The sequence below is a fragment of the Parus major genome, chromosome Z, assembly GCF_001522545.3.
Source record: "Parus major isolate Abel chromosome Z, Parus_major1.1, whole genome shotgun sequence".
NCBI lineage: Eukaryota > Metazoa > Chordata > Aves > Passeriformes > Paridae > Parus > Parus major.
This window is the reverse complement of record NC_031799.1, coordinates 13,579,769-13,607,643: the sequence shown is the minus strand read 5'-3', so window position 1 is coordinate 13,607,643 and position 27,875 is coordinate 13,579,769. Positions and strand designations below refer to the sequence as shown.

General features: G+C 36.6%; 1 protein-coding gene across 2 annotated transcripts; it reads left to right on the top strand.

The window, feature by feature from the left end:
• Positions 1-45: 45 nt before the first annotated feature.
• On the top strand, positions 46-26,819 carry PAIP1 (poly(A) binding protein interacting protein 1). Of its 2 annotated transcripts, XM_015652849.3 has the most exons (12): positions 46-239; positions 1,564-1,681; positions 4,951-5,132; positions 9,839-10,027; positions 13,438-13,550; positions 16,692-16,803; positions 18,388-18,513; positions 20,625-20,731; positions 22,710-22,827; positions 22,962-23,016; positions 23,628-23,721; positions 25,412-26,819. In XM_015652849.3, exons 2-12 carry the CDS (start codon positions 1,651-1,653, stop codon positions 25,503-25,505), a joined length of 1,221 nt encoding a protein of 406 aa, XP_015508335.1. In that variant the 5' UTR covers positions 46-239; positions 1,564-1,650; the 3' UTR covers positions 25,506-26,819. The 2 variants fall into 2 exon arrangements, with proteins under 2 accessions (XP_015508335.1, XP_015508334.1); XM_015652848.2 differs by lacking the exons at positions 46-239; positions 1,564-1,681 and adding an exon at positions 3,366-3,606.
• Positions 26,820-27,875: the final 1,056 nt, after the last annotated feature.

Below are 27,875 nucleotides of genomic sequence, written 5' to 3'. Positions count from 1 at the left end.
AACCCGGAAGGACTGAGGGGCACGCGGGGGTCGGGCGGCCGCGTCACGCGGCGTCTGAGGGGCGGCGGCGCGGGGTGGCCGTGGTTCTGACGAGTCCGCGGCGCCGGCGCCGGCAGCGGCAGAGCGGGATAACCACGCCGAACCGCCCGTGACTGGTCGCGGCGGAGAGGCGAAGATCGGCGCTGGCCAGGAGACGTGCTGAAACGCGCGTGTTGGACTTGGGGTTAACGCCATAGCACGTAGGTGGTGTCCTCGTCATTATTTTTACTTCTTAAAATGCCTGAAAAAGCAGCGGGGTGTCGGAGTGGTAGGTGCAGTACGAGAACAGAAAATGGGGAGCTGTGTCAACTTTGGATATTAGGAGTAATTTCTTCACAGAAAGGGCGATTAGATCTTGGAAGGGGCTGCCCGGGGAGGTGCTGGAGTCACCGTCCCTGGTGGTGTTTAAGGAAAAGCTGGACATGGCACTCAGTGCCATGGTCTGGTTGTCGTGGTAATGTTCGGTCATAGGCTGGACTCGATGATCTCAGCGGTCTTTTCCAACTTAATCGATTCGGTGCTTCTGCGATTCTATAGCTGTTGAAATATTACATTAGCTAGATGAGCACATGGGGTTGGAGAAGCAGTTCCAGAGGACCGCCAGCTACGCTGCCCATTGCCCCAATATATTGTCTTTGCATGATCCTGCATATGTTTTCTTACTTCAAACGATCTGTGGGTTCCATGTATGAGTTAGGTGTATTTTGGTTTAGCTTTTTTAATTTGCTTAAGTCTTTGTAGCTGCTCATGCAAACTGCATATTGCTGGAGGTGTCATACAGCTTCCAGACTTCTAAATGGTGACTTAGCAAGCAAAGTTAAGCGCTGAAAACATGAAAGTTACCCTGAGAGTAATTAATGGGATACTCTACGACTAAGTATTCATTACTGTGCTTTTAAATAAGCATGTGTGAGGTCTGCAGAGCTTTAGAGCTGCAGATTATACCTGTGCTTTGTGTTTTGGGCTCAATAAACATTGACTCCTACAACAGTATGCCTCATCAATATGGTAGCAATTGGAATAATAACAGCTATTAACAATAAATTACACTTGAAAAGCTAGAATCAGTCCTCTCCTTTTCTCTAATTAGAAATATGTTATCAGCATAAAAAAAAAAATAGAGCATGTAAAAATGCCTGTGTTCTGAGTACTGATAAGGTTACAATGTGTGATTTCTCTGCGCCAGGCGCTGAAGATGTGTATAGATTTGGTTCTGAACTAAGTTTTGGATTATTAGTTAAGACATTTAGGGCAAAGCAGGTATTTCTTTGTGGCTGCCTAGAAGTGTTCAAAGTTGTATTCAGTGAAAGTTTTAATCCAGTCATTAGGTGCTTAGGATAGGTTTGCCTAGTTTAGCGATCTCAGGACTTCTGCTGTGTGGTCTCAGAGGCTTGAAGTAATTCACAGCTAGTCAGGCCAAAATATTCTACACATAATGTTAAGCAGTCTAAAGGGGTGTACTGTTGTAGGTAATATTCAGGGGTCATTTTGGAATTAACTACCTAATTATTTTTCTGGTTTTAGGTGTCTGTACTAGGGAGAGGAAATTGGGTTTCCAACCAAACACAATTGGGTTCATGCAAACTTAAGTAGTGCACCTGTAAGAAAAATATGGACTTGGGATCACATTCCACTTTAAATGGTAAGTAGCTACTGAACAGTCGTTAAATTAAATTAATACAAAATGTCTGTTATGTGAAAAGAGTTCACATTTATGTCCAAAGGTGAAAACTTCTTCCTCAAGAACTTAAGACATTAAGTTATATACATAAGGTGTATACCTTAAAGAATGAGATTTGCTAACTTGAAAGATTGGTATATTCAAAAGTGATCCCAGTATATAATGATGGAGAATTTAATTTTTCATCTTCACATTAATGTAAGCTTTTCATTCTCCTCCTGGTAAGGCAAAGTCTACAGATGTGGACAGAGGTGACAATATATGCATTAAAACTGGAACTGAAATAACACAAGAACACTGAATATTTTTAATGTAGAAATTTAGTAGCTAATTTGTGATCTTTAAAGAATTGATAATACTGCTTAAATTAGTTTTTACAGTGGTTTACACAAATAAGGTATTACAATTTTTTTAAGACTCATTCAAAACATCCTGCATCGGCTCTCATTCCAGTTGCAGACTATAGATATATTAGTTTACCATTCTATATTTCCAGAGGGGTTGCCTAGGAACAGTGTCCCCATGAACCTCATTAATTTTAACTTGTGACACCTTTAATGTCTGGCCACCTTTTTATCTCACCAAAAATCAGTCCAATTCAAGCCTTGAGGAAATAACAAATATTTTATACCCTGCCTCTCCCCTGTTAATAATTGAAAATGGTAACATGTTATAATAAACCCAATAGGAACTTGACTTCTAAAGGCACCATTTTAAAAAAAATCCAATTGGACTTTTTTTTTTAATACAAGACAGAGCTATTCTGATTTTTTTAGTAATGTTTCATCCATAGTTGCCTATTTTTTTCACCCCCTTCATGAATGGTGAACGGAGTTTGACCCAATGCCACACAATGTTTTGATTTCGTCTGTGGCAGGGCAGCACAGATCAGACTGTTCAGGGAGACAAAATATAAACTCCCTCAGCAGGATCAGCTGGGGTATATTTGTGGTGTACCAGATCACACTTCTTTGCCTTATCTTGAAAGCTGATTGTGATACCAGGTTTTCAAAACAAGTAGAGCAAGACTTTGGGCTGAAATTGAAGAAGAATAGATGAATTAAATTGTAAATGAACATGTGAGTTGAACCACTCACTGTTTATGTGATAATATTAGGAAAAATGCATTACATGAACCATATTCTTCAGTTGGTTCCCATTGGCATGGAAAGTCCTTGTTAAACATTAAATCAGAAGAGCATTTGTGACCTCATCATGTATAAGTTATACATGAAAATATATTGTTCTGAGCGAACATATTTTTATTAAGTAGCCATAACCGTACAATAATATGGTCTAGTTTGAGGCTTAACTTTATGGGGTTAAATTTAGAATTTCGCCTGCAGCTTTTCCATCCTTTTCTGGTGGAAACAGCTGTGTATGCACAGCGTGGCGTGATGCACCTGTGGCTGCAGGTCTCCAATTGTAGCTGAAACCTTGGCTCTGCCACGGTCACCTCGCCCCGCTCGTTACCGTGGAGATGCAGTCGCAGGGAATACGGTGGCTTTGGAAACGCCGTCTCCAGGCTGCGGCGGGCTCGGGGCGGGCGCGGCCATCGCGACGCTGCGCGGGGGTGAAACCGAAAGTGCGGGGCCGGGGCGGGCCCGCGCTCCCCCCGCCCCGCTCCGCTCCGCTCCGCTCCTCCCTCCCATGAGCGCCCGAGCCTCCCGGCCTCAGCATGTCGGAGAGTTTCAACCCAACGCCGGGTGCCGGCCGGGGCCGAGGGTGCGGCGCGCTGGAGAGCGGCGGCGGGGCCCGCCCCGCGGGCTGTGCGTCCCGCGGTTCGGGCTCGGCCGAGGAGGAGCACCACCAGCCGGGCGGCCTCTTCCCGCAGCAGGAACCATTGCGGCCTCCGAAGACGGCGCCCCTGGGCACCGGGATGGCAGGTACGGGCTGCTCTCCCCGCTCTTTCTTTACGCGGGGCACCTGCGCGGCTCCCCGCGGCGCCGCAGGGTCACCGGCATCTGCCCTCGGGAGCGTGGTCCTGTTCCCGGGTGTGCGATGCGTGCACCGCGCTGAGGCCGGGTCAGCGTGGTGAGCTCTGGGGGCTGGCGGACACCAGGGTGACTAGAGGGGTGAGAGGGAGAAAACCAGAGAGAGTCATGTGATGCACGGTGCAGTCGCTCACCACCTGCTGACCGATGCCCAGCCTGTCCCCCAGCAACAATTGACAACTCCTGGCCAACTCCCCTCCAGTTTATATACTGAACGTCACATTCTCTTGTATGGATTATCCCTTTGGCCAGTTCGGGTCAGCTGTCTGGTCTTTGCTGCCTTCTTGCTTCTTGTGCATCTGCTTGCCATCAGAGCATGGGAAACGTGTGTTATTGACACTTACCTCATACTGAATCCAAAACATAGTGCTATACGAGCTAGCAAGAAGAAAAATAACTCTGTCCCAGCTGAAATCAGCATATGGGGTTACGGACCTGGACCAGGTAAAGGTGTGATGTTGTGTTGCATCTGCTTGCAATACTTTCTGTCTTTTCCCCCCTTTCGTGCCCCCACATCTGAGTGTGCTTTTTATCCATCTGTTAATCTGACTGCAGATGGTCTCAGCCTTCCCCCTACTGAAGAATTCTAGCCTATTTGCAAAAAAACTAACCCAACCCAACAGTAACACAAAGCAATGTTTGTTGGTCAGCTTTTTTCAGGTAGGTATCAGGTTCTCTTTCCAATAAACTTATGAGCTACTCTGTAAAGAGAGGTTTGGAAAATAGTGTTTTAAAAACACTTCAGTTGGATGTTTTAGCAAATGGTATGTAAGAACAATAGTAACCGAGTGTCCTTGAGCATTTTGTTGAAAATAAACATTGATAAAAATTAGTGATGTCTGTCATTTACTGACCTTCCATTTGTAGCTAAAATCTATGAAAAATCACAGGATAATCAAATGTACTATAAGCAGATTTACTAGTTACTTAGGTTAACTCTTAAAAAATGTGTTTACATGGAAAAAAGGGGTTTTTTACCTTCTTTTTTTTGGGGGGCACCTGCACATGAACACTCTTTACTTTCTATCATGTAGAAAGACATCTAGAGTGTGCCTGAATGAGTATCCTTACTTAAGAATAAATAATAAAACCTATGTATTTAAAGTAAGTCTATGCATTTATTATTTATAGTAAAATCATACTTTACATAAAAGAAAAATATATTCTGTGTTTACTCTGTGTGAACACATATTTATTTGTTGATTTCTAAGATAAGTGTTAACAAAAATTTTTCAGAACACCTGCAAAAGACGGGAATTCCATCTGGATCACAAGATAAAGTTTCAGTTCTTGATTCTGGACCAGGAATGGCTGAACCTCAGTTAACTGTGGATCCTGTAGCAACATCAAACTTGTCTGTTAAAGCACCTGAATTTTATCCACCAGGCTACAACCAGAACTTCAACCAGAATTTCACAGTGAGTGTTTTAACTTCCTTCCTTAGTATGTGCCAATTTACTTGTATTCAAATTAATAAATGTTTTCTTGAGATCTTTTATGTCAGATACTTTGAATTTTGTATTTGATGATGAGATTGCAAAAATTCTGATGATAACCTCCAGAGTTGCAGCCAGGATGTACATGAGAGCCTCTGCTGTTGGATATTTTGCCAAAGCTTGCTGCAGATAACCACATTCCTTTTTGACCTACACCATGACTGGTTAAATCCAACATGAGAGAAATCTGGCTTTTCTGTTGTAGTTACATTTATACTGCATCTTAATTGAAAGCTTACCTTAAGTGTTACAGAATTCACAGGTTTTTCAAGAAAGCACGGGAGAAAGCTTGAACTTTAGCTTTTCTGACCACAGGCTTTGCCTTTCCTGAATTTCCTGTGCCACAGGTACCACTCATCGTGACTGCCTAAGCTAGTGTACCATCTTGTGTCCTAATTCCTTGAGTGGTGTTGTATCACCAAAGGGCAAAAAAAAAGTATTAGACTCATTCCTAGCAGTTGCCTACCCACACACCTAATAAGAAATGTATTTCCAGCCAGACTCAGATCAGTTTGTAGATGCATCATGTAATAAAAACTGGTACTTCTATTTTCTACTCCATTGTCTTCTATGTTACTGCTTCAGTAATGCTAGTCCGGGAATGATCTCTGTGAATTCTTGGAATATCCTTTTGTTATGCAAGCAGTCAAACTCTGGTACTATATCTAAACAGGTGGGAACTTTTACAAATACAGTCAAGTGATAAAAAAAAGATGCTGAATCAAATAGATTTTTAATAACTGGTAGGAAAATACTTCATTTGAATGCTAAATATGGTGGTGTGGTATTTTGAAGTCTTTTCCTCACCAGTAAAATTGATGTTACTTCAGTGTTACCAGCTTTGCCTGTTAACTGATTGTAATTATTTTCATGAATAATAAAGCCCACAGCCAATATAAAACTGTTGACAATGCTAATGTGAACCTGCTTTGGTGAATTGATCATCTAGAGGGGAAAAAAAAACCCTACTTTGCCCAAGGACTGGTTACATGTTTTCTATAAATAAAGTGTTTCAGTTTCAAGACAAAGAAAAAAACCCAAACAACCTTTAGAACAGCATACATAGTGCACTCTTAAAACTGCAAAGTTTCAGTGCCAACAATGTTGCTTTTCAGCTGTTTTGCAAAAACACACAAGCATGTGGGAGTTCCTGGTTGCTATGTTGTTGGAATAGGCTATGAATGTGACTCATCTATTAATAAAAATACATCTAAAAACGTTAGCAAAACATGTTGCAGGGACTTTAATGAGAATATGATACACATAAAACAGTGATATTTTTCTTTCATCCTTCACTATTACAAAATCTGTTGGTTTTTTAGTTTACTAACTGAAGGAATTTTATAAATTTGGCTCACTTGTAATAAAAATAAGAAATTTAACACACTTTACAATTACACTGATTTAGACCATGAGTTTTAAAATTTGAATCAAAGCAGAGTTTTGAGAAACTTCTTTTTTTACTTAAAATTAGTAATTTTCAGCTTTCATTTATAAAGATCCCTGAATTTATTGATCTGAAATATTGTATTTATCTCATAAAATACAGGTGTTTTGCTATAGCAAAAAAAATTATTATTTTAAAAATAGTGTTGATTCCTTGTTCAATTATGTACCATTATAAGTACTGTGTCTGTCCATGTAACATTTGATATTGGGACAGTTAATTTCCAATCTTTCCATTTTTTGATGCTCAAAACAATCAATTACCCAGGAAGATGGTTTAAGGAGTACAGCTTACAAGGTTTACTAGAATTTTCAGAAAAACTTTACCAGGACTTTGAAGAAAGGCCTGAGAGAGGCTAGAGAAAGGAATTCTCTGTTTGCATACAGAGTCCAGCCCATTGGAAATTTTAGATGTCTGCAGCAGAACTAGTGACTAGGGAGGTTTGGATTGCCAGTAGGAAACATCAGATTTGTTCCTTGACATGTCTGTATGGTAATAATATGGCTGTCATTCCATCAGGTAGGCATAATGACGTTCTTACTTCATAGCTTTAGGAGTGAGATTTTTCTTATTTTAGGGTTCCACAATCCTTCCCTCGTGTTTTTCTCTTTTTTAACTTCAGTCATTTCCATCAGAAGACTGAGTATGAGAGTACCACTTAACGTCATGCAGCATGCATAGGTGGCTTTGTATATGCAACAGTCTTTTGGTACTTGGGTTATTTCAACCAATAACTTGGTTGAAAATTTGCTGAGTTCATATAACTGAAGGGAAAAAAATCTTGTTCCTAAGAAGTCTGAAGAAAAATCAGATCAATGATATGGGCTAAATTTAGTTGGTTTTTAAAGTATCAAATATAAATAATAAAGTTGTATATTTCTGAATTTCTAAATTACTCATTTTATTCTCCTGTTCAGTTCCCTGGCATAGTTACTGAAACTGAGACTTTTGAAGTTGCATATTTAATACAAGTAGATGAATATGGTACAGAATTTAGTTCTCTGTGTGTAGCCTCTTAATTATGAACTGGAAATAAGTGTATACAACAGGGACACCAGTATACCAAATGGTACTGGGATCCCTTACAAAGAAGGATGTTCTCTAAGACTGGATTCTTGCCAAGTGAGTGTGAGAGGAAGATACCTTCTTCTCTGCTGAGGATCTTGTAACAATCTGGTGGCTGTCAGAAGGAGCAGCTTCTTTTACCAGCTACAGCAATCGCATGCTCTGCAGCCTGGCTGGAGTCAGACAGGTTGTTTGGAGAGATCCTAGTTCAGCTGTATGTGATTAAGCTGCAGTAGCTTCCCAGTAATGTAATAGTTCTGTAAAACAAACTAGTTTTAAATGTATTGTGTGGAACTCCTACTGGGCTGTTTGAAAGTGCCTTATAAATGTTGATTTCCTTTAATGAAGCAGGTTATGTAGCAAGTCATATACAGGCCTGTTAGCCTTTAGTTTTTGGACTTGTAAGCTTCAAGCCATTAGAATAATAGAAATCATTGGGGTAGAAAGGACCTCTGAAGTGCCCATGCTCCAATCCTCAGGATGTCATAGGATTTATGTAATAACAATTTGCTTCTATTTCCATAAACCCATGTTTTTTCCTATTTCTGGTGGGGCAACATTAAGTTATTTAGTCTTTAGTGTTATTAACTGACATATATTCTACTTAAATAAATATCATAGGAAATCTTTCTAGTTTTACTTCTTGTACACTGATGTGTGCCCCACCTCACTAACTTATGACGTGTCTGAATGATTTTGGAAAGTCTGCTTTTTTTACCCACACGTTCTTCACAAGTCATGAAATAAATACCAGGATATGGTACATTTTCAACATGTATCTGTCTTTCTCATAGTTCATACCCAGCCAGAAAATTTTCACAGATCCATGTTGCTTCTCAGTGGAGGAGAGACAGACATTTTGATGACAAAGTAATGAAAAAAATCCCCTATTATGGGGTAGAAGAGGGAGTGGGAGAATTTAGTTATAATCCTTGTTGATATGTTTATGTACACTAAGTAAAGAGAAAGTGCTTTATCATTTTAGCTCAACTGTACTTTAGATGTACTTTAAACATTTTTAAATGGTAGAACAGTTGAGAGTTCTGATTTTCTTTATGTTACACTTGTATCTTGAATTGCTAATTGTAACTCATTTTTTTAAAAGTGCCTCTTCAGGCTCCTTGCACATCTGAAATCTATGAGGTCTTTTACAAAATCTTTTGTGTAGTGTGACAAAGTGATTTATTTGTACTGTGTTTCTACTAGTGACATCACAAAGTATGTTTCTTTCTTTGCTATTCCCCTCATATACCAGCATTATAATTATGTGGAACAGTATTGACTTTAGATACTCCCACATAGATTCATTTCTGAATGGACAAAATCAGTGTTCTTCAGTTCCATCAGTGGGAGCATAAATATCAATAAAGTGATACTGGGTACCTCCTTGTCTCTTTAGAGAGCAAGTGTGTTTACTGTATTGTCTGGTTTTAAACCTCAGTAGCTGTAAATTAATGCAATTCCATTTTAATTTCATTCCTCGTAATTTTTCATCTTTTGCCAAGAAATACAAGTACACTGATTTTAAAAATATCTTTTTTTTCTGATTATACTCCTTACATGGGAACAATACTATGTATTTATTGTATTTCTCTAATTACTCTATCTTCTGCATATTTTTGGAGCACTATACACACTATCCAAGTCAAAAATACTTAGTTTCAAATTTTCCATTCTTTTTCCTTCTACAGTTCATAAATCCACAATACAGTTAGTCTCACCACACCAGGAATGGGTGTTGAGCCTCAGTTTGGTAGTTCCACCCTTAACAGATAAACTTAATTTGTTTATTAGTTAATCTTGCAACCAGCTTATGAAACTCATTTCTCTTTAATCCATCTTTTTATGTATTTTACCGGGAGACCCTAGTGTCTGTAAAAATACTTTGCCTGGTTCTTAAGGTGATTGGACTACCGGAGGTTTCTGAGGTCTACACTCCAGGAGGTGTTGAGATCTGTGCTCTATAAAAGTGTTAAAGTGAACTGTGTAATAAAGATCTCTATCAAGTATGCATATATTCAAAACTAGGGGCTGTATGGTTATTTCTGGAGACAAAAGGTATAACAATTATTCAAGGTTGTTTTTAAGTTGTTGGTTTATTCTTTCACTTCTATAGGATTCTTCCTTCGAAGATAGATGTGATGGCTATCTGACTCTGGCAGAATATGTACAAGACTTCCTAAATCACCTTATGGAGCAACCAGGTTGTTTTGAAACAGAAATAGAGCAGTTTGCTGAAACACTGAATGGCTGGGTCATTGCAGATGAAGCTTTACAAGAACTTGTTGAACTCATCTATCAGCAGGTAATGTATTCTGTCTTACAAGATGGACATTATGTCTCTGTTACCCAGTGTCCAAGACAGGCATTCCAGTATTTGTTACATAATTGTAAGAATGTAGTATTTTAATGATTTGGTATTTTTCCCTTTTAGACTGAAATATATAGGGAAGGATTTTGCTCAGTAAATTGAAAATGGTAGCCAGATTTGGGATGCCTGAATTGTACACACTTTCCAGTTTGCTCTGTTTCCTTTGTTGTATGTTTTTATCTCCTGGGTAACATACTGCAGTTGAAATTACAGCACTTACTGAAAGGAATTTATATTTTAATTTCTGTATTTATATAGTAAAGATTGAAGAAACTTACACAATTTTGTATATTTTATTCTCTTGTGCAAAAAGAAAAAAAGTCTTCATAGTCCAAACATACTTTTTAGTACCTAGATACTTTAAAAAATTTAATTTATACCTAAAGTTCACACACTTTTGGGAAATGCTTTTTTATTGCCAGACTTTTTTCTTTAATTGAAATATACCTATTTCAAAACAGTATAAATGGAGAAAAGGAAAGCTCCTCTAAGGATAACTAGGTCCAGTCCCATTGATGGTCATGAAAATGAGGACAGAGACCTTGAGCTGAACTCTGTACTAATTGGGGGAGCCATTGGAAAGAATAGCTTGATATGTGTTGCTTAGCAAATGAGCTGTTACTGTCTTTTGGGCTCGCTGCAGAAAATGAAGCCATGTTTCTGTCTTGCTCTTTATTGTGTTGGGTGTCTCACTCTCTCACAGGTTTGTTACTTTCAAATTCTACCTTGCAGACTTTTACTCAAGTGCAGATATCTGCAGAATATTTTCATCTGGTGTATGTAGAAGTGGAATGACTGGTTGGTCATTGTACAGAAGTGTAGAGTCTCAGGTTTCTCATTATTATACAGAATTAATGCAAATTTAATTGAGACCAGTTTAGTTAGACATGATGATCACCTGTGCTGCATTTGGCAGCATAATTTTCCCATTCTTTATTTGAACCCATGCGGGATAGTTTAGAAAGAGATTAAAATATCCCATGTAACTTTATTGGAAGGAAAAGAAAAATTATTTTATGCTGTTTTTAACCTCCTGAATTTTAAATACATTGATTCTCATTTAAGTCTTTAATGTTGCCTCTTCCTCTCTGCCCCCTTTAAAAACAAGTTCAGTGTTAGGGTTTACTGTGACTTCCTCAACTGAGAAGCTCAATGTTAGTCTGAAATTACATTAAAAATAATGCTTAATGCCAGAAAGCTATGCTAGTATCTAAAAGCATCTAATTTTAGATATGTTATGTGTCAGGTTAGCATAGTGTTTAAGGAAAGCCAACTGTGCTTACTATTCTTCAGTCTTGAGCAGAGGCTCAAGTACTTGTCTCCTGGCTTTTCACAAAACAATTAAAATTCCTGAAATTATATGCATCTGCTTCAGTGATACAAATTTGACCCAACTAAGTAGATTTACTGATGGTGGGTTTGTAAAGGAAATATACTGAAATTAAGTAAACCCAAGTCCTGTAGGGTCTTCCCTGCACCTCCAAGGGAATATATAAGGGTATAATACCACTAAGGTGTCTTAGCCTGTCTTTAAATATTAATTATATAGTTATGTTCCTATTTATGTCTGAACACAGTGAAGTGCCAGTTCTTATGTCTTCCAAAAGTTGGACCCCGACTTCATAGTTTAATAACCTTGACTGTTGCCTAGTTAATGCAGTGGATCGTTCCTGTTAGAGCAACTACAGTTTCTCAAGATATGTTGGTAGATTAGCCTTCATGCTGAGATTGTAACTTTTTTGAATTGGAGGTAAAGTGGCATTACCAGCAATAATTGTTCCAAGAATATGATTTTGCAATGTGATGATTGATTATTAGGAAGATATAGGGTGTTGGGGTTTTTTGGTTTTTTTTTAAATCTGGGTGTGCTACACCAGATCATAATACCTAAATTTCATTATTTCAATGTTTGGTGCAACCACAAGTACAGACCAACTAAGAAGAAAGATAATATTTAAAAAATACAAATGAGGTTTGAAGAATAAGTGTAGGTGTTTGGTATTAAAAGTTTTGTTTGCTGGGGGTTTGTTGCACTGGGTTTTGTTTTGTTGTTTGTTGGGTTTTTTTGTTATAAAAAGTATTAAAAAGGGTCACCTTATAAAAAAAGGGGTGCCTCTTCTAGTCAGAGCAGCTGATTGAACCAAAGCACCAAAGTCTTTTCAGGTAGTTCACAAGCCTCTTACTGGAAAGTTTGTCTATCTTAATCATTTAAACTTGTTGTATCTTCCAAAGACACTTAGTTTGTTTCCAGCAATTGTATGCACATGGTAGAATTATATTAACTGCATATTTTTCTATACCTGTAAGAGGTAGCTAGGTATAATTGCATTAGCAAGACCTTTTTTTCAAACATGTTGGAACAGTTCAAATATGCAAACATATCTATAGCACTGATAGATGATCAAGATGTAAAAGTAATATTCAAAGATGTAAAAGTAATATTCAAAGATTTTAAAGGAAAAGGTAGAAATTTACTGAGTTCTTAGTATCCTCATTTTCTTTTGAGCAGAGCTGGTGAAGTTATTTGCAGCAGAACCTGTTTTCACTGAACCTGCATCTCAGAAATAATCTGAAATTCAGGTGTTTTTACAGTAGGCTTGAAAATTTGTGAACAGTAATAAATTGTCACCTCTTTAAATTTTGAATTATCAGATTAAATTAAAAGATTTTTTACACAATTCCTATAACATTTTTTTAAATGACAAAGGTATAGATGTTCAGCAGTAACAGGACTTGTTTTAGAAAAAAAGGATCCATCAAGAGCTGTTAATTGTAATGTCTTACTCTCCAATTTAGAAGTTTACTATTCTGCAGATTGCTATGGAGCATGTATGGGAGAAATTGTTTCTCTTTACTTGCCGTATTCTTACACTCTTTCCCTGTGTATTAACCATGGCAAAAAGAGATTATGGAATAAATAACTTATAGACTGAAAGAAGACAACTTTTTATGATGTTTAAATGTACTCATTGTTCCTTGAGAGAGTATGTGTCCTTGAAAAAGTGTTTTAATATCCAGTGTTGGACTTTGAGATACCCTTTAATTGTAGGTCACAGTATGGAAGTAGAGTTACATGAAGACACATGGTATAATGGTGGTTGTTTTTTTAGAGCCACAGAATCACAATATAATGAACTTTTAAGTTTTGCTGAAATGAATATAGTAAAATGTTGAAGCAATACAAAAGTGAACACGGCAAATAGAAATAAGTAATCATTGATTTTCTGCTCTTGTGTTGTCTTCTCAACATTAAGCATAGATTTCAAAACAGCTTTTAAAATATTTCCTGATAGCCTAATCATTAGTTTTATAATTAATTCATTTTTCCATTTTTATTTTGGAAGGCCACATCTGTCCCAAATTTTTCGTACATGGGAGCACGGTTGTGTAACTATCTATCTCACCATCTTACCATTAGTCCACAAAGTGGGAACTTCCGACAGTTACTGCTTCAAAGGTGAGTATCAGTCACTTTAAGCCTGTTAGTCTCTTCAGTTACATCTTTCTGGTTTCTGTGTTAACTCTTCTTGTTGCATACAAAGATACTGACTTAAAATAGTATAGGTTTAGGAGTTTCGAAACACAGGTACATGCTGAGTATTGAACACATGCATTTTAAAATATTTTAATATTTTTAAGTATAAAAATAGTACTCCATTTGAAGTTCAAAAAAGATTTGAAGATCTTTTGAACTGAGTATATTAGTCTGATCCCCAAAATAGTGCAAATTGGAAAGTCAATCTACTTTATAAGTATACTAAATGCACATATAGGTACTGTCCTTGCCCTTTGACTCTTGACAGTACTTACTTCATTGTGGTTTTTTTTTCTTTAGTGCTTTTGTTTTTTGCCTGGAATGTAAGGTTTATTCACTGATTGGCTAACTGACTTTATATCTATGAAATAGATATATAAAGGATAAATTTCTTCAGTTTCAGTCACTGCAGATTCCTGGGAACCTAAGCTTAATAATGATTAGACTTTGTACATGACAAAAGTGCAACATTATTAAATTGTTATATATCCTTTCAAATATTACTGCATGACATTTAGAGGAATACTCTTTGACACTCCAGATTCTTTAGAAATTTGTGGTTTATTGTTTGTTTAAAGACCTCTGGCTTTATAAGTTTCAGGTTTACCTCTTATTTGAAAAGTTTTTACTTAGTCTAGTAAAAGTGTGATAAATTTTTACTGTAGGGCATTCCAATGGTCTTTTGTCATAAGTGGAATGTTGTGGTTTAACCTGACAGGTAGCTAAACAGCTTGCAGCCCCTCACTCACTTTCCCCACCCTCCCAATGAGATAGGAAAGAAAATTTGTAGCAGAAAAAGTAAAAGTCATGAGTGGAGATAAAGATGTATTATTAGGACAGAAAAGGATGAGAATATAATAACAGTGATAAAATAATTAGCATATACTAAACAAGAGGCACACCATGCAATTGCTCACTGCCCACAATGACCAGACTGTTCCTTAGCAGTGGCTCCCAGGCAGCTTTCTCCCTGGTTTATATCCTGAGCATGAGGCCACATGGGTTGGAATACCTGTGTGGTCAGCATGGGGTCAGTTGTGTCTCCCCTCATCTTCAAACCAGGCTCCTCACAGGTGGAGTGAAAAGCAGAAGAGTCCTTGATGTACTGTAAGCACTGTGAAACACCAGCTAAAACCAGGGCATGCAGAAGCTGAAAATACTATTTTTTCTCTCAGTGTTTTGTTGTTGTTGTTTTGGTTGTTCTTTTTTCTTTCAAAGTTATTGCTTTTGATTTTTTTTAACTGTGTTACTTGAATATGAAAGGCAATTCCTGTTAATATTGCATTTTCTGGCTCTGTTTTGAAGCAAACCCAATGGATAACATTAATAACATTAACTCTGAAGCCATAAATTTAAAGTTTCTTATGTTTTGCATGCTAATATGGATGAAATTGGGAGCAGGGAGAGTGTGTGCAGATAAACAACCTAATAATTGACCTAAAAGATGACCACAGAGAGGTCGTCTTCTATTTCTCAATGAAGTTTCAAACATGAAATTTTGTATTTCAGCTCTTTAGATATTTTGGTTTCTCCACTGTTTCTCAATCCATTACACAATCATTCAGAATACATTAAAATTTGTCTAGGTTTCCTTTTAGCTCAAATATTTTTCAATTTTGCTTTTGTACTGTTATGTAAACGTGTATTTTTGGCAGTTGCTAAATATTAGAAAAAATAACTTCACTGCCACAGTATGTTAATCTTGTGTTTTGTATTTATATTAAAGTTACAGAATCATAGAACTATTTGGATTGGAAGGGACCTTAAGATTCATCTACTTCCAAACCCCTCTGCCATGGGCAGGGAACCTTCCACTAGACCAGTTTGTTCAGAGCTGCATCCAGCCTGGCTTTAAAAACAGGGATGGGGCATCCACAGCTTCTATGGGCAGCCTGTCTCTGTGCCTCACCACCCTCACAGTATAAAATTTCTTCCTAATATCTAATCTAAAGCTGTCCTCTGTTAGTTTGAATCCATTCCCCTTTATCCTGTCACTACACGGCCCTGTGAAAAGCTCTTCTCCCACCCTCTTGTGGGCCCCTTTTAGGTACTGAAAGGTGCTGCAAGGTGTCATTGATGCCTTCTCTTCTCCCAGCTGAGCAGTCCCAGCTCTCTCAACCTGTGCCCATAGGAGAGATGCTCAGGTCCTCTGGTGAACTTGGTGGCCTCCTCTGGTCTCACTCAATATGTCTGTGTCCTCCCTGTTCAGAGGACCCCAGCTCTGGATGCAGTGCTCCAGGTGGGTCTCACCAGAGCAGAGCAGAGGAACAGAATACCCTCACTCACCTGCTTCCCAAACTGCTCTGGATACAGGACACAATTGGCTTTCTGGGCTTCAAGCATGCACTGTCACATTGGTCTTCTCATCACACAACAACCCAAGTCCTTCTTGTCAGGACTGTTGCCAAGCACTTCCCTGCCTAAGCTGTTCTTGATGCTTGGGATTGCCCTGACATATATGCAGAACTTTACACTTTGCCTCGTTGAACTTCATGTGTTGCACAGGGCCACCTCTCAAGTCTGTCAGGGTCCCTCTACAGTGTCACTTAACACCACTCAACTGGGAGTCATGAATTATGTATCACTGTCACTTAACATGGAAAGATAAAGAGTTTATCAAATGAGTGTAACAGCATCTAAGACAATGTGGAAACAGAGAGAAACAAATTCTTCCACTCTGAAGAGGGGAACATGTCTACTTCATTTCTTTAGGCACTGGCTGTCTGTGTTACTGTTGCACATCCTGGACTCATATTCAATTGTATAAATTGTGTTACTGTATTAATTTCTGTATGTTGTGAGTTGTTCTATTTAGTTTTTCTGCATCAGATATATCAGTGCTTAAAGACATAATCATGTAATCATATGTGTTCCTCTGAAAGGATGCAAATCCACTATTCCTTTCTGACGGCCTCTCATTCCCTTCACAGATCATACTTGCCAGCATTCAGCATGTAAGAGTCTTCATGCAGTTCATAAGTTCTCAGCATTCCTTTAAATGAGTAGTATGTTACATATGTTGGAATGGCTACAGATGTTATAATCGTGTTTTAATTTTTACAGGTGTCGAACTGAGTATGAAAACAGAGATGAAGCTACCAAAGGGGATGAGACTACTAGAAAACAATTTCATGCCTTTGTGCTGTTCTTAGCTGAACTTTATCTTAACCTAGAGGTAAGAAGAAAGTTGGGTGTCACACAGCTTTTCATAAATTTTTTGTTGTGTGTAGGTAAACACTGAAATGGACCATATTTTGAGGTGTTTCTCTAAAGGCATAGGGCAGCAAAGTAAAAGAACTTTAAAGTAGGATTGTATTTAAAATTGGATTGTATGTCCAAGAAACATATAAACAAAAAAGGACAAGATCATTAGAAAAGAAATGTATAAAAATCAAAGTGTAAGAATTTTTGGAAAGAACCAACCACTGTTGGTTGTGAATGAAGATGTTTTGAGTATTTTCTTTTACTAGCAAAACTCCCAGATGGTTATACTTAACCAACATATTAAATGTTGTTAAATGCCTAGCAGAAGCAGATCAGGATCAATAACACATGTAATTCAGTATGCAGGTACAAATAAGAGGTGTTAACAAACCCTTGAGGCAGATGTGAAAACCTGCAAAATGAGGTATTAAAAATGCAGACTTTTAAAGTTATTTCTCCTGGAGTCATTGGCTCATGCATGAAGTATGCAATCTTGTATTTTGATTTGTTTTCTTGTATCTGTGATATGTACAAAAATATGTACAAATTTTTTGTATTTTTATACCTGTGCATTCACCAAGTTCACTTCCTGCTGTAGTGTAGTTAAAAATATACATTTGACTTGCCTATTTCAGTGGTTTGATTTAAGCAAACACTATAAAAATGTTCTGCTGGCATGAGGAAAATCCTTCTCTGACTTTGATTTCTGGACTGTAAGTGGTCCTTGAACTCTACTTTTAACTTTCTAGAAGAAAAAAGGAAGATTTTCAAATACTTTGGAACAGGGGAAATTGTCCATTTGTGGACTATACCATATACCTTGGATTTTACCTTTTGGTTTCAAACCATTTCCTGTAATTTTTTAATTATATAAAGACTGTCTTCTGGAACTAAGCTACCACTTCTGTAGAGAATAAGTAATGCAGTGTGGAAAAGAGCATGAGGTTCTGTGAATTTTGTATTTTTTGGATCATTAGGCAGGCATTTGATAGCTTTTCTTAGCAATTTGTTAGCAGAGAAGCAAAACATGACACGCATTGCTATGTCAGAATTCTGAGTACATTACTCAGAGTAAGTTTTCTGCTGACACCGAGCTGTGTTGTGCAGTCAACGTGCTGTAGGGAAGGAATGCCACCCTGAGGGACCAAGACAGGCTTGGGAGGTGGGACCATGCAAACAAGGTCAAGTGCAAAGTACTTATCTGGGCTAGGCACAAATACAGGCTGGGTGGAGAATCAGTCAGGAGCATCTCTGCTGAGAAGGGTTTTGGATGTTGGTGAATGAGGACTTCAACATAACATGCATCAGAAGATGTATGGTCAGCAGATGGAGGTAGGTGATGACCTAGATGGTGTGTAAGGTCCCTTCCAACCCAAACCCTTTTATGATTCCATGGAAGTCTATGTTCTAAAATGGTTACAGTGTTTGGCATATAGAGGTCAGCTATGTTGATTACAAACCAAATCATACAGTATTCAAGAGAGAAAATGTGCCTGAATTAATTCCTTAAACTTAAGTCTTTTAAACGTTGGGGGGTTTTGTATATGTTTTGCAGATTAAAGGAACAAAGGGACAGGTTACACGGGCAGAAATTCTTCAAGAAGGCCTTCGGGAATTACTCAATGCACTCTTCTCTAATCCTGTGGACAGTAATTTGATATGTGCAGTGAAACTGCTGAAGGTGAGACAGTAGTTTTAAAAGAAAATAAGATCAAGTTCTTTGAACTGTCTAGCTTTAATATAGGGAATAGTAGGATAAAATGCAAATGAAGAAGTATTTATATGGGGTTTATACATTACAGCATTGACAGAGAAAACTACTTTTGTTTTCCTTAGTACCATTAGGAAATTGAGACAGTAAAAAAAGTAACAATATGCTCTAAAAATAAATTCAAGGCCATTTGTGTACAAATGAGCAATAGAACTGAAGTTAAGATGCAAAGGAGTAAATGCTTCCTCTAGGTCTTTGCTGCTTCTGGTGTGGGAGAAAACTAACCAGTCTGAATGATTTGTGAGACCTTAGGTATGCTCTGTGGTCTGAAGGATGCTTGGCCATTGGGGTGCACCACTTTTTGTGGCAAAAAGTTCTTAATATCCATTATTTCATTCTGTGTTGTCTGTGTCATATTGTAGAAATACATAGATTTCCGTTTCATGTTGAAAATAAATCTCTTTGCTCATAACCTATACCTTTTTTTGTAAAATGGTTATCCTCTAAGTAGGAGAAGCTCTTATCTTCACTAGGTATCATTATACTTGTAGTTGGGAAAACAGTTTAAATTAAGAATGAAGGTCAAGTGCTAAACAGTATTTTTCTGAAGATTTTTGGTTGGCTTGTTTGTTTTTCTTCATTTTTTACCCTTCTTCATGCTCCACTGCTTCTCAGACTGTTCTAGCTTGAATTTAATTTCTGACAGCTTCTTTTGATATCATGAACAGAGAGTAGGGAAGAGAGATTTTTGTAATTTAAAACCTTCATTTGAAGCTTGGGTGTTTAAGGAGGTTGCTTTACAGCAAGTGTGAGACTGTGCTCAATGAGCACATTGACTCTTGTGGTCAGCCCTTATGTTGGCAGTACTTCCCTGAGGCAAGGCCCACTGAAGAACCTTTCTAAGCAGCAATACACAAACCAAGAAGCTTTACAGTGAAGTAAAGAAGAAAAGAAGAAGAAAATCAGTAATCTAAATTGTTTTCTGACACACTGCTCTATCTAAAAGGTGTTACAGAATAAAGAGACTTTTTTCTTACAAGTGTTTCCTCATGTTTTACACTATCTACGAATGTTGAATATATATGTAGCTAGACTGGGCTACTTCATGAAACCTTGGTTTCACTACTGAAGCAATAAATGTCTCATTTTATCTTTTCTGTTTAATACAGTGATAGATACAGGGTTTTCTCTGATTGCTGTGCAATATGTTTTTATTTAATTAATCTTGATGCTTTTAACTAATTATCCAGGATTAAGGTATACCCACTGGAATACTATGAAAGCCAAGCAAATGCTGACCAATATGCTTGCTTTTCTCTTGGGATTTTATCCTTTTGCATCATCAAGTACCATTCCAAGCAGCTTTGATTGTGTAATATTTATGCTGAGGAGATTGTTATTAGTGGCAAGCTTTTTTTTTTTTTTTCTGATTTTTTTCTGATTTAGCTCCTCTTGCAATATTTGGGCAACTAAGTACCTACTCTTGTAGTAAAAGTCTTTCATCTATAGGTGTTCTAGACTGACTACTGCTAAAGCTCTCTTGGCAGCAGCTTTAGCCTCACAGAATTTTATGTACTAACGTTCAGGTTGGCTTCTTCAGATAATTCTGGTCTCCTTTATATATAACCTGATGAAATTCTCTGGCATGTGTGATGCTGGCCAAGTTGACTGAAGTGTTTTTAAAGTTCTATAAAGTATTTGCTGTTGTCATGAAAACTGGTAGAATCAGCTGCAAAAATAAGACTTCAAGGAAATAAAGGATGGTAGTATGTTCTTAAATCAAGTAAGATCTGACCAATGTCACTGAAGAGATGTTTGGAAATAATATTTCAAGACTAAAACAAGTGGCTATGAACTTCTAAGTAACATAAATATTGGACATAGAATTCCTATACTGTTTGAAGTTTAAAATATACTATTCCTGAGATCTGTTAATCTGTTTAACAAAGAGATACAGGGAGCTGGGAACATCAGCCATTAGGTAGTCCAAGAGTCATGAATTGTTACAGAATCTCTTAAGTTGATTGTTTATTAAGGGTTTCTAATTTTCTTTAAAAAAAATACTAATCCCTTGTCCTTAGTTGACAGGTTCTGTTTTAGAAGATGCCTGGAAAGAAAAAGGAAAGAATGATATGGAGGAAATGATTCAGAGAATTGAAAATGTTGTGTTGGATGCAAACTGTAGCAGGTGAGAAGATAAGCTAATGTGCAGGGTTTTGTTTTTATGAAAAAGAACACCTTGAGAAATCTTCAACTATAATGAAGAGGTCCAAAAGATTATCTTTAAAACTTATATTTATGAAAATTAATGTGATATGTAGGTTATTTTCCGTGTAAAAAAAAATGAAAATGTGTTTTTCAGTTAAAGGATAATGTGGCTTTTTTGGCAGTTGGGTTGATTTTTGTGGCGGGGAGGTTTTGTATTTTAATTTTTAATAGAGATTCAAGTTCCACTGGTTGGTTGAGTTTTTTTAACCTATTACATCTTGATATCTGTGGTAAGTGCTTTAGGCACTTAAAACAAGTATATACAAAGAGAAAATAGGGGCAATCTCTCATAGTTTATATACTTTTTATTTTTAATTGAACAGGATTAAATACATACAAACAGTACTAAATATGTAGCAGTATTAAATACATACAAATTACTATAAATGTAAAGGCAAAATGAAATACACTTTGTGGTTCGATGTTTGTTTTCTGGAGAGCACACCTTTTTGGCACAGTCGTAGCTTTAATCTGGAAAAAAAATGACTGGTTGACTAATTATGTTAATACATTAGTAACATAATAGTGGCTGACTAATCATAAAATTGTCATAAAACCATTTGTGTACCATTTGTGTATCTGATTCTGCTGTGCTTCATCCTCAGCTTCTTGCAAATTTACTGAAAACCTGTAGAGGGCTCAGACACTAATATCTAGCCATATGGAGGGAGGCCAAGAGTAGCTCATAACATCTTGAAATTGAGCTGCCCCCAAGGAGGATGAGGATGAGGAAATTTTTGCTTCAGAAACCAAAATAGGTGGCTGGGGCTGAAGCTTCAAAGATACAGAACAACAGACTAATTCTGATGATTTTTCACTGGTCCTATAATCACAAGCCAGACACAGTTAGGTGACAAAAAGGGGTTATCCTTATAAGGATCCTTAGGTGCACAACTCACTAGGTGGAAAAATACCAAAGATGCGCACCCAGCCTAATGTGTATACAATTTCTGTACGTTTAGCAAATTAGCCTAACTGACAGGGATCCCCAGGTAAAGACGTAAGTGGTGAGGTAATTCCCCCCCATGGCAACCCTTCCTGAATTCCTCCCCCACTTAAGATAGGAACTAAACTTTGTTTATAAAAATGTGTCTGGGAGAGCTAGTTTCAGCCTTGGCTTCCCTGAGAATCTAACCTTGGACCACCAGCTTGGAGCCACTGAGGAATTTGTTTTGTCTTTCTGTCTATCAGAGTAGATAAAATACTAGTTGCAAATATTGTAGTAGGTTACAGGGCAAATACTGTAGTAAGTTACAGAGTAGCAAGTATATATGTAAAGAATATAGAGAATATACAAAAGAAAAAAAGGCAAAAGTCAGTTTCAGCTGGGAAAATTTTATTTGTTTATGTGTTCTTTAATGATACTCTTTTCCACAGACTAGCTTAAAAGAAGGCATTTTCTCTTATTTTAGGAATAAAATGGGTGTTGGTATCTGATGTACTGGGGCATTACTTCTTCCCTTTGACTAAAACATTTCAGTTTGATGAAGAGGACTAAAGTTAGGAGCTTAGAATACATAATCAAAATAAAATTTGAATACATTCTCCCTTTTTGTTCCCAGTATTATCCTTTTACAAGAAAGGAATTTTTCTTCAACTTGTACTGCAAGGTGTGGTATCTCAATAAAAACTACAGCAATTTCCTTTTTTATACGAGCTCCTTACTTAACAGCAGAGGAAGTGGAGAGGGTGAATATCTCGTAACTGACACATAAAGCATCAAGACTTGCAGTTGTAAAATTGAATTCAAATTTATCTACACACTGGACCAAATGTTGTCCTTCTTGAACTTGTTTCTTTTGGATGGATTTAACTATCTTGTATTTGCACAATTAGAGAAGCCAAATTTCCTGCTTTGCACAAAACATTCTAACTTCTATAATGCTTCTCTATTTCAGAGATGTGAAACACATGCTCCTGAAACTAGTAGAACTGCGATCTAGTAACTGGGGTAGAGTTCATGGGACAACTCCACACGCAGAAGCTACCCCTGAAAATGACCCAAACTACTTTATGGTAAGAATATATGGACATTTCAGTTCCTTAATTTCATGCAAATTTGGTTTGATTCATAGAGAATTGCATTACTCAAAACTACAAACCTCTTTCTCTCTGAATACATGTAACTTTCTGTATGACTTTATTTTTAGAATGAACCAACATTTTACACTTCTGATGGTGTTCCTTTCACTGCAGCAGACCCAGGTATGGCACAAGTTTATCTTACCCGTTTTCTCAATCTTCTTTAAAAGATTGTAATTAAGTTTATGGCCTGTTGAAGAACATAATATGTTATTCTTCAAGAATCTAAAACCTATACAACTTAAAAGACAAAATTCTGCCTGAATTCCTGGTTTGGTAGAGCACATGATTTATTCTGTGCTAAAGAATGTAGATGTTTGAAATGGAGAATGTGCATTTGAGTTCATATAGGTCAGAAGAACTTGTTCAGTAGTCCACAGCATTTGGCCTTTCCAGAAAGTCAGAAATATTCAAGTCTTCTTTTGTTTGTCCATTGTTAGTATCAAAATCAAATCAAAATATCTGGTTTCTTTACCTGTAATCAGCACAATGCAGCATAACATCATTTGAGGTAAAGACATCTGTCACTACCTTTACAGTTCTATGGGAAGTTAGGCATCATTCCGAGACATCCATTCATGTCCTGAGAAAACACTGCAGAAGGAGCTTTTCCTGTTCATATGTTTCCTGCCTTTTATGGTTCTGTTAACCAGACAATTTCCAAACCTTATATATTTCTGTTAATTTAGAGGACTAGTCTTATATATTACTCAGTGTCATTTTTACTTTGCCAGATTATCAAGAAAAATACCAAGAGCTGCTTGAAAGAGAGGATTTGTTTCCATATTATGAAGAAAATGGAGGAGATCTGTCAGGACCTGGAGAACTGTAAGTTTTCTTTTTTAGTGACTTTTTTTAATAATAGTAATTTTTACTGTGATATTGTGATAGTGCAGACTTAGGATCCAAATGCTGACAAAAATGAAACTAAATAATGTAATTGTTACTTAGTCTACAGTGAATATATTTGTTTGGGTTTAAATAGGTTTTTAATCACACAAATTTGAAACCTATTTCATGGTTTTTTTACTGAGTATGGTAATTACATTTCAGATGTTGTGCACATGTACAAACATACTTCTGCATTCAAAAAAAAAAATTGCAAGCAAAATGAAGCACCAAGCCTTCAAGTGTTTGTAGTGAGGCAACCTTAGTTTGTTTGACTAATGTGCATGAACATCCCAGCAAGAGATGATTACCAAATTTCTAGTATCTTTCAAAGGGAGGAAGTGTTAACTTTCTCTCCTCAGCCTAAGTACTATTCCCTTCACTTAGAGGTCTACTCAGACTTCCTGTAAAGCAAGGAAAGCAGCCTAATGGCAAAAGGGGAAGCAATAGGTGAGAATATAGTCTGGCTTTTTGGCACCAGTTTATAAGAAAGAAATATGTAAAATAAATAGAAGAAATATGGTCTAAAATAAATTGCTCTAAACTTTATGCTCAGAAGTAAGACTTCCAGACCGTGATTTGACGCAGAAGAACATTCTCAGTGTTGTTTCTATGTGTGATAATAGTGCAGGCCTGGACCAGTATTTTTTAAGTAAATTAGAAAACTTTCAGTTTGTACCTAGCTGAGGGGAATGTCAAGAACCTTGGAAGATATATTAGAAATGCCATCAGAAATCAACAAGCTCATACTGAAGGGAAAAAAAAGATGCAGGTGAACCTCTGCTTAGAAGAAAAGTACAAACTGGAGACAGACAGCAGTTAAAAAACATAGCAACTCCTAAGAGTGACGTATAGAACACTCTAAGTCAACCTTCAAGCAAGGTGACTGTAACCTTCTTTGTTGAAGGCTTAAGAAAAGCTTAGACAGCCAGTCTGCTGATTCTTTGTCAGCTGTTTCTCATGACTGACATCAGGGAGGAGGGTTCTTTCTTCTGAAGGCTACACTTCAACAAGAATGAACTAACCAATGAGAAATATGTAGACTGCTTCCTCAATGCACAACATTTTGAAGGAAAAAAACTTTTGTTTACACATTTTCTGTGGCCTTCTTTTACATATCAACAAATAGGAGTGCAGGGTTTCTGTATTAATGTAGTCTGTCTTTGAATTAGGATGTTGACCAATCAAAATTACACTAATATGTTAGTAATTATGTTTTTTTGTAAATTGATCAGTACAGATGTATTATTTAACTTTGGGAAGCTTAGACTGCATGATTGCATTTTCTGTCATCTTGGAAACTATTTTCGTTTTTTAAATTGGGCAGAGTAAGATGATCTAAAAAGGTGGCAAACACTGTCGGTATTTATACATATCTATATGTATCTATACATATACTACAATATATATCTATACATATTTATACAGATCTATGCTGCTTTGAGGTTTCTGTTTATTTGTTTTCCTAGTACCCATTATTTTTTCCTTTTCATTCCCTTTAAGAAAACATCATAAATAAGTCATTTATAAAGCTTTGTTTTATTCCTGACATCTACACAGATTCTAAAAATCTGTTGGCTCTGAAAATCTGTAAACTTAACACCTTTGGTGATTTTTTTTCCCCCCTCAGGTATTTTGATGAGATTGATGATGAGATGGATCCAGAAATTGAAGAAGCATATGAAAAATTCTGTCTAGAATCAGAACATAAGAGAAAACAGTGAGATGTTATGTATTAATGTTAGTTTATTTAACCACTTTAGGTATGCTTAGAGTGAAGGGGGACACAAAACATTTGTACCAAAATGAGAAACTTCAGTTTCTCCAAGTACTAAAGTTACACAATTTCCATTTTGTTTAACAGAATCTGCCAAAAATTGTATACTTATGCCCTGTAACTTAAAATGTTGTGTATATATCATAGTTTATTTTGTGAAAAATGTTTTTTGAACAATGTTTTGGCTGCAATAAAAATTATTTAAAAGTTATAATTGAAATTAAAATTTAATGGGGAACTGTCCCTTAAAACTTCCCTTGAGGAAGAAAGGGAAAGAATAATGATCTGAATTTGCTTGCTTCTTTGCTTTAGTATATATTGGGATTTACTCATCCTATTTACCATATACAATATATCTTGCATTTACTTCCTCCACTTCCCCCCACAAGAAGAGTACAATCCAAAAAAGAAAGAAATTTTTTTTTCTGTATATCACAATCATGAAAAGTGGCTTGTGAAAGTTTTGTGTATGAGTTTTTGTTTTGTTCATTTCCTTCTTCTTCTTTCAAAACACATGGGTGAGGTCTGGACTTTTCTTTTTTCCTGGAATAAATATGTTACATGTTGATATGTGAAAAAGCAAGCAGTATTTTGGAAGTGAGGTGCTTTCAAGATCTTTGGTTCAGATAAGCTTATTTTCAGATCTACAAGAAAAAGCTATTCTGTAATTTGTTGTGTTCTTCAAGGCAGTAGTAATACAGTTATGTTCTAAACCATGCATCTAAACCAAGAGTATGTGCAGTGCTTTTTTTTGCTTTTTTTTCTAGTAATGTATCTAACTTGTCTAACCTTTTGCAACTTTGTAACTTTCTTTTAATCTTCCAATTTTATGTAGTTTGATTTAATTTTGTAGTTGGAGTAAATTCATATATTTCATAAATGTTAGCATTCTGAAGCCAACTGCTCTTTTTTTTGACTCCATATAATCATGTTAGTTTTCCTAGGATACTCCATTGTTGTTGTTGCCAAACTCAGTTGAACTGTTTCCTGTTACCTGTTGCTGGTTAGACTTGAGTAGAAATCCTTACCAAAAACAAACACAAGTATTTCCCAACAGTTAGCTACTCTAAAGAACACGCATTGTAAATATGCATGTAAATAATTCTGATCATATTTCACTGTTATTTGTTTGGTTAAATAAGTTGTGCATCTGCTAGTAGGGTAAGCAGTGACTGTTTTCTGGATGTTTATTTAACATACTTATTTAGGTTGGAGTTTTGGAAAATAAAATTTAACTAGCTTTATTTCCTTTGGTATAATATCACTACCTTGTCTTCTTGCTTTAAAACAAAAACTATTTTTTTATTTTCTTCTATCTCTCCTTCACTGAGCACTCCTTTCTCCTAAGTACACAGTTCCAGAGACAATTATCTTTTGATTCTTGCTGGAAAAATGAAATGTATCAAAATGCAGTATGTTTATAAAGACTGTATTAGCATTCCAAACTCTTTAGACTAAAATTCAGAAACTAGAAATATGAATACTAGATGACTTTCAAATACATATTCTCTTAAGCTGAGCATAATTTTCATACAAAACTTTAACTACAGGTCAGACTTTCTGCTGGCTTTACAAGCAGATGTCTTGTGGAAATTACATTTATTCAGAATTTAAAGTCCCAATGAACAAGCATTCCTAGAAGGGACTGCACTTTACATGTTTTAGTTTGCATGATTTTTGGTGAGTCTTCTTTTTCTGTAAGGTAGCTGTCAGCTCCAGATGTACTGTCAGCTTGTGGAAACAGTAATTTTATGAGTAGATAAGAACCATTCCAAATCACTGGATAAAAAAAAAAAATCCAGGAACTAGGATATTAGGATACTAGGAATTGTATATATAGAGAACAGCTCAGGTCAAGTTTGTAATGTAAGTTTTTTCCTCCACTGGAAACACTAAAAATTGTAATGTGAGACTTTTGTTCAAACTAATGTAGAAGTTTATGGTCTTTAAATATGAACTTTGTAAATGCTTTCAGTCTTCACTGCAGCAGGGAAAAATGTTTTTAACTTTGTCCTGCTGCATAAGGAAAACAGGATAATCTTTTTGTGAAACACTGAAGTCTTTCCCACTTGTCTTAAAACTCACAGAACTTCAATATAAGCTAGCGAATATGAGAGAGCAAAAGAAAGCAGCAGTTTTCTCACTGCCAAGATTCCCTTGTCTGCTGCTTGTCAGCCCACTCTTAATCACCCATTGTTCTGCCTATGATAAGGTAGAGTCATGAGAGGTTTAAAGGTTATTTCACCTGAATGTTAGCATTTACAAATTTCAAATGCACTATAAAAGTGTAAAAGTGTTTCTCATCTACAGTTTTCTG

Excerpts from the sequence above, each read along its gene's own strand:
- PAIP1 (XM_015652848.2), top strand. The coding sequence starts at position 3,399 with ATGTCGGAGAGTTTCAACCCAACGCCGGGTGCCGGCCGGGGCCGAGGG. Across the intron at positions 13,551-16,691 it reads CGACAGTTACTGCTTCAAAG|GTGTCGAACTGAGTATGAAA; the intron begins GTGAGTATCAGT and ends TAATTTTTACAG. Across the intron at positions 22,828-22,961 it reads ATGACCCAAACTACTTTATG|AATGAACCAACATTTTACAC; the intron begins GTAAGAATATAT and ends CTTTATTTTTAG.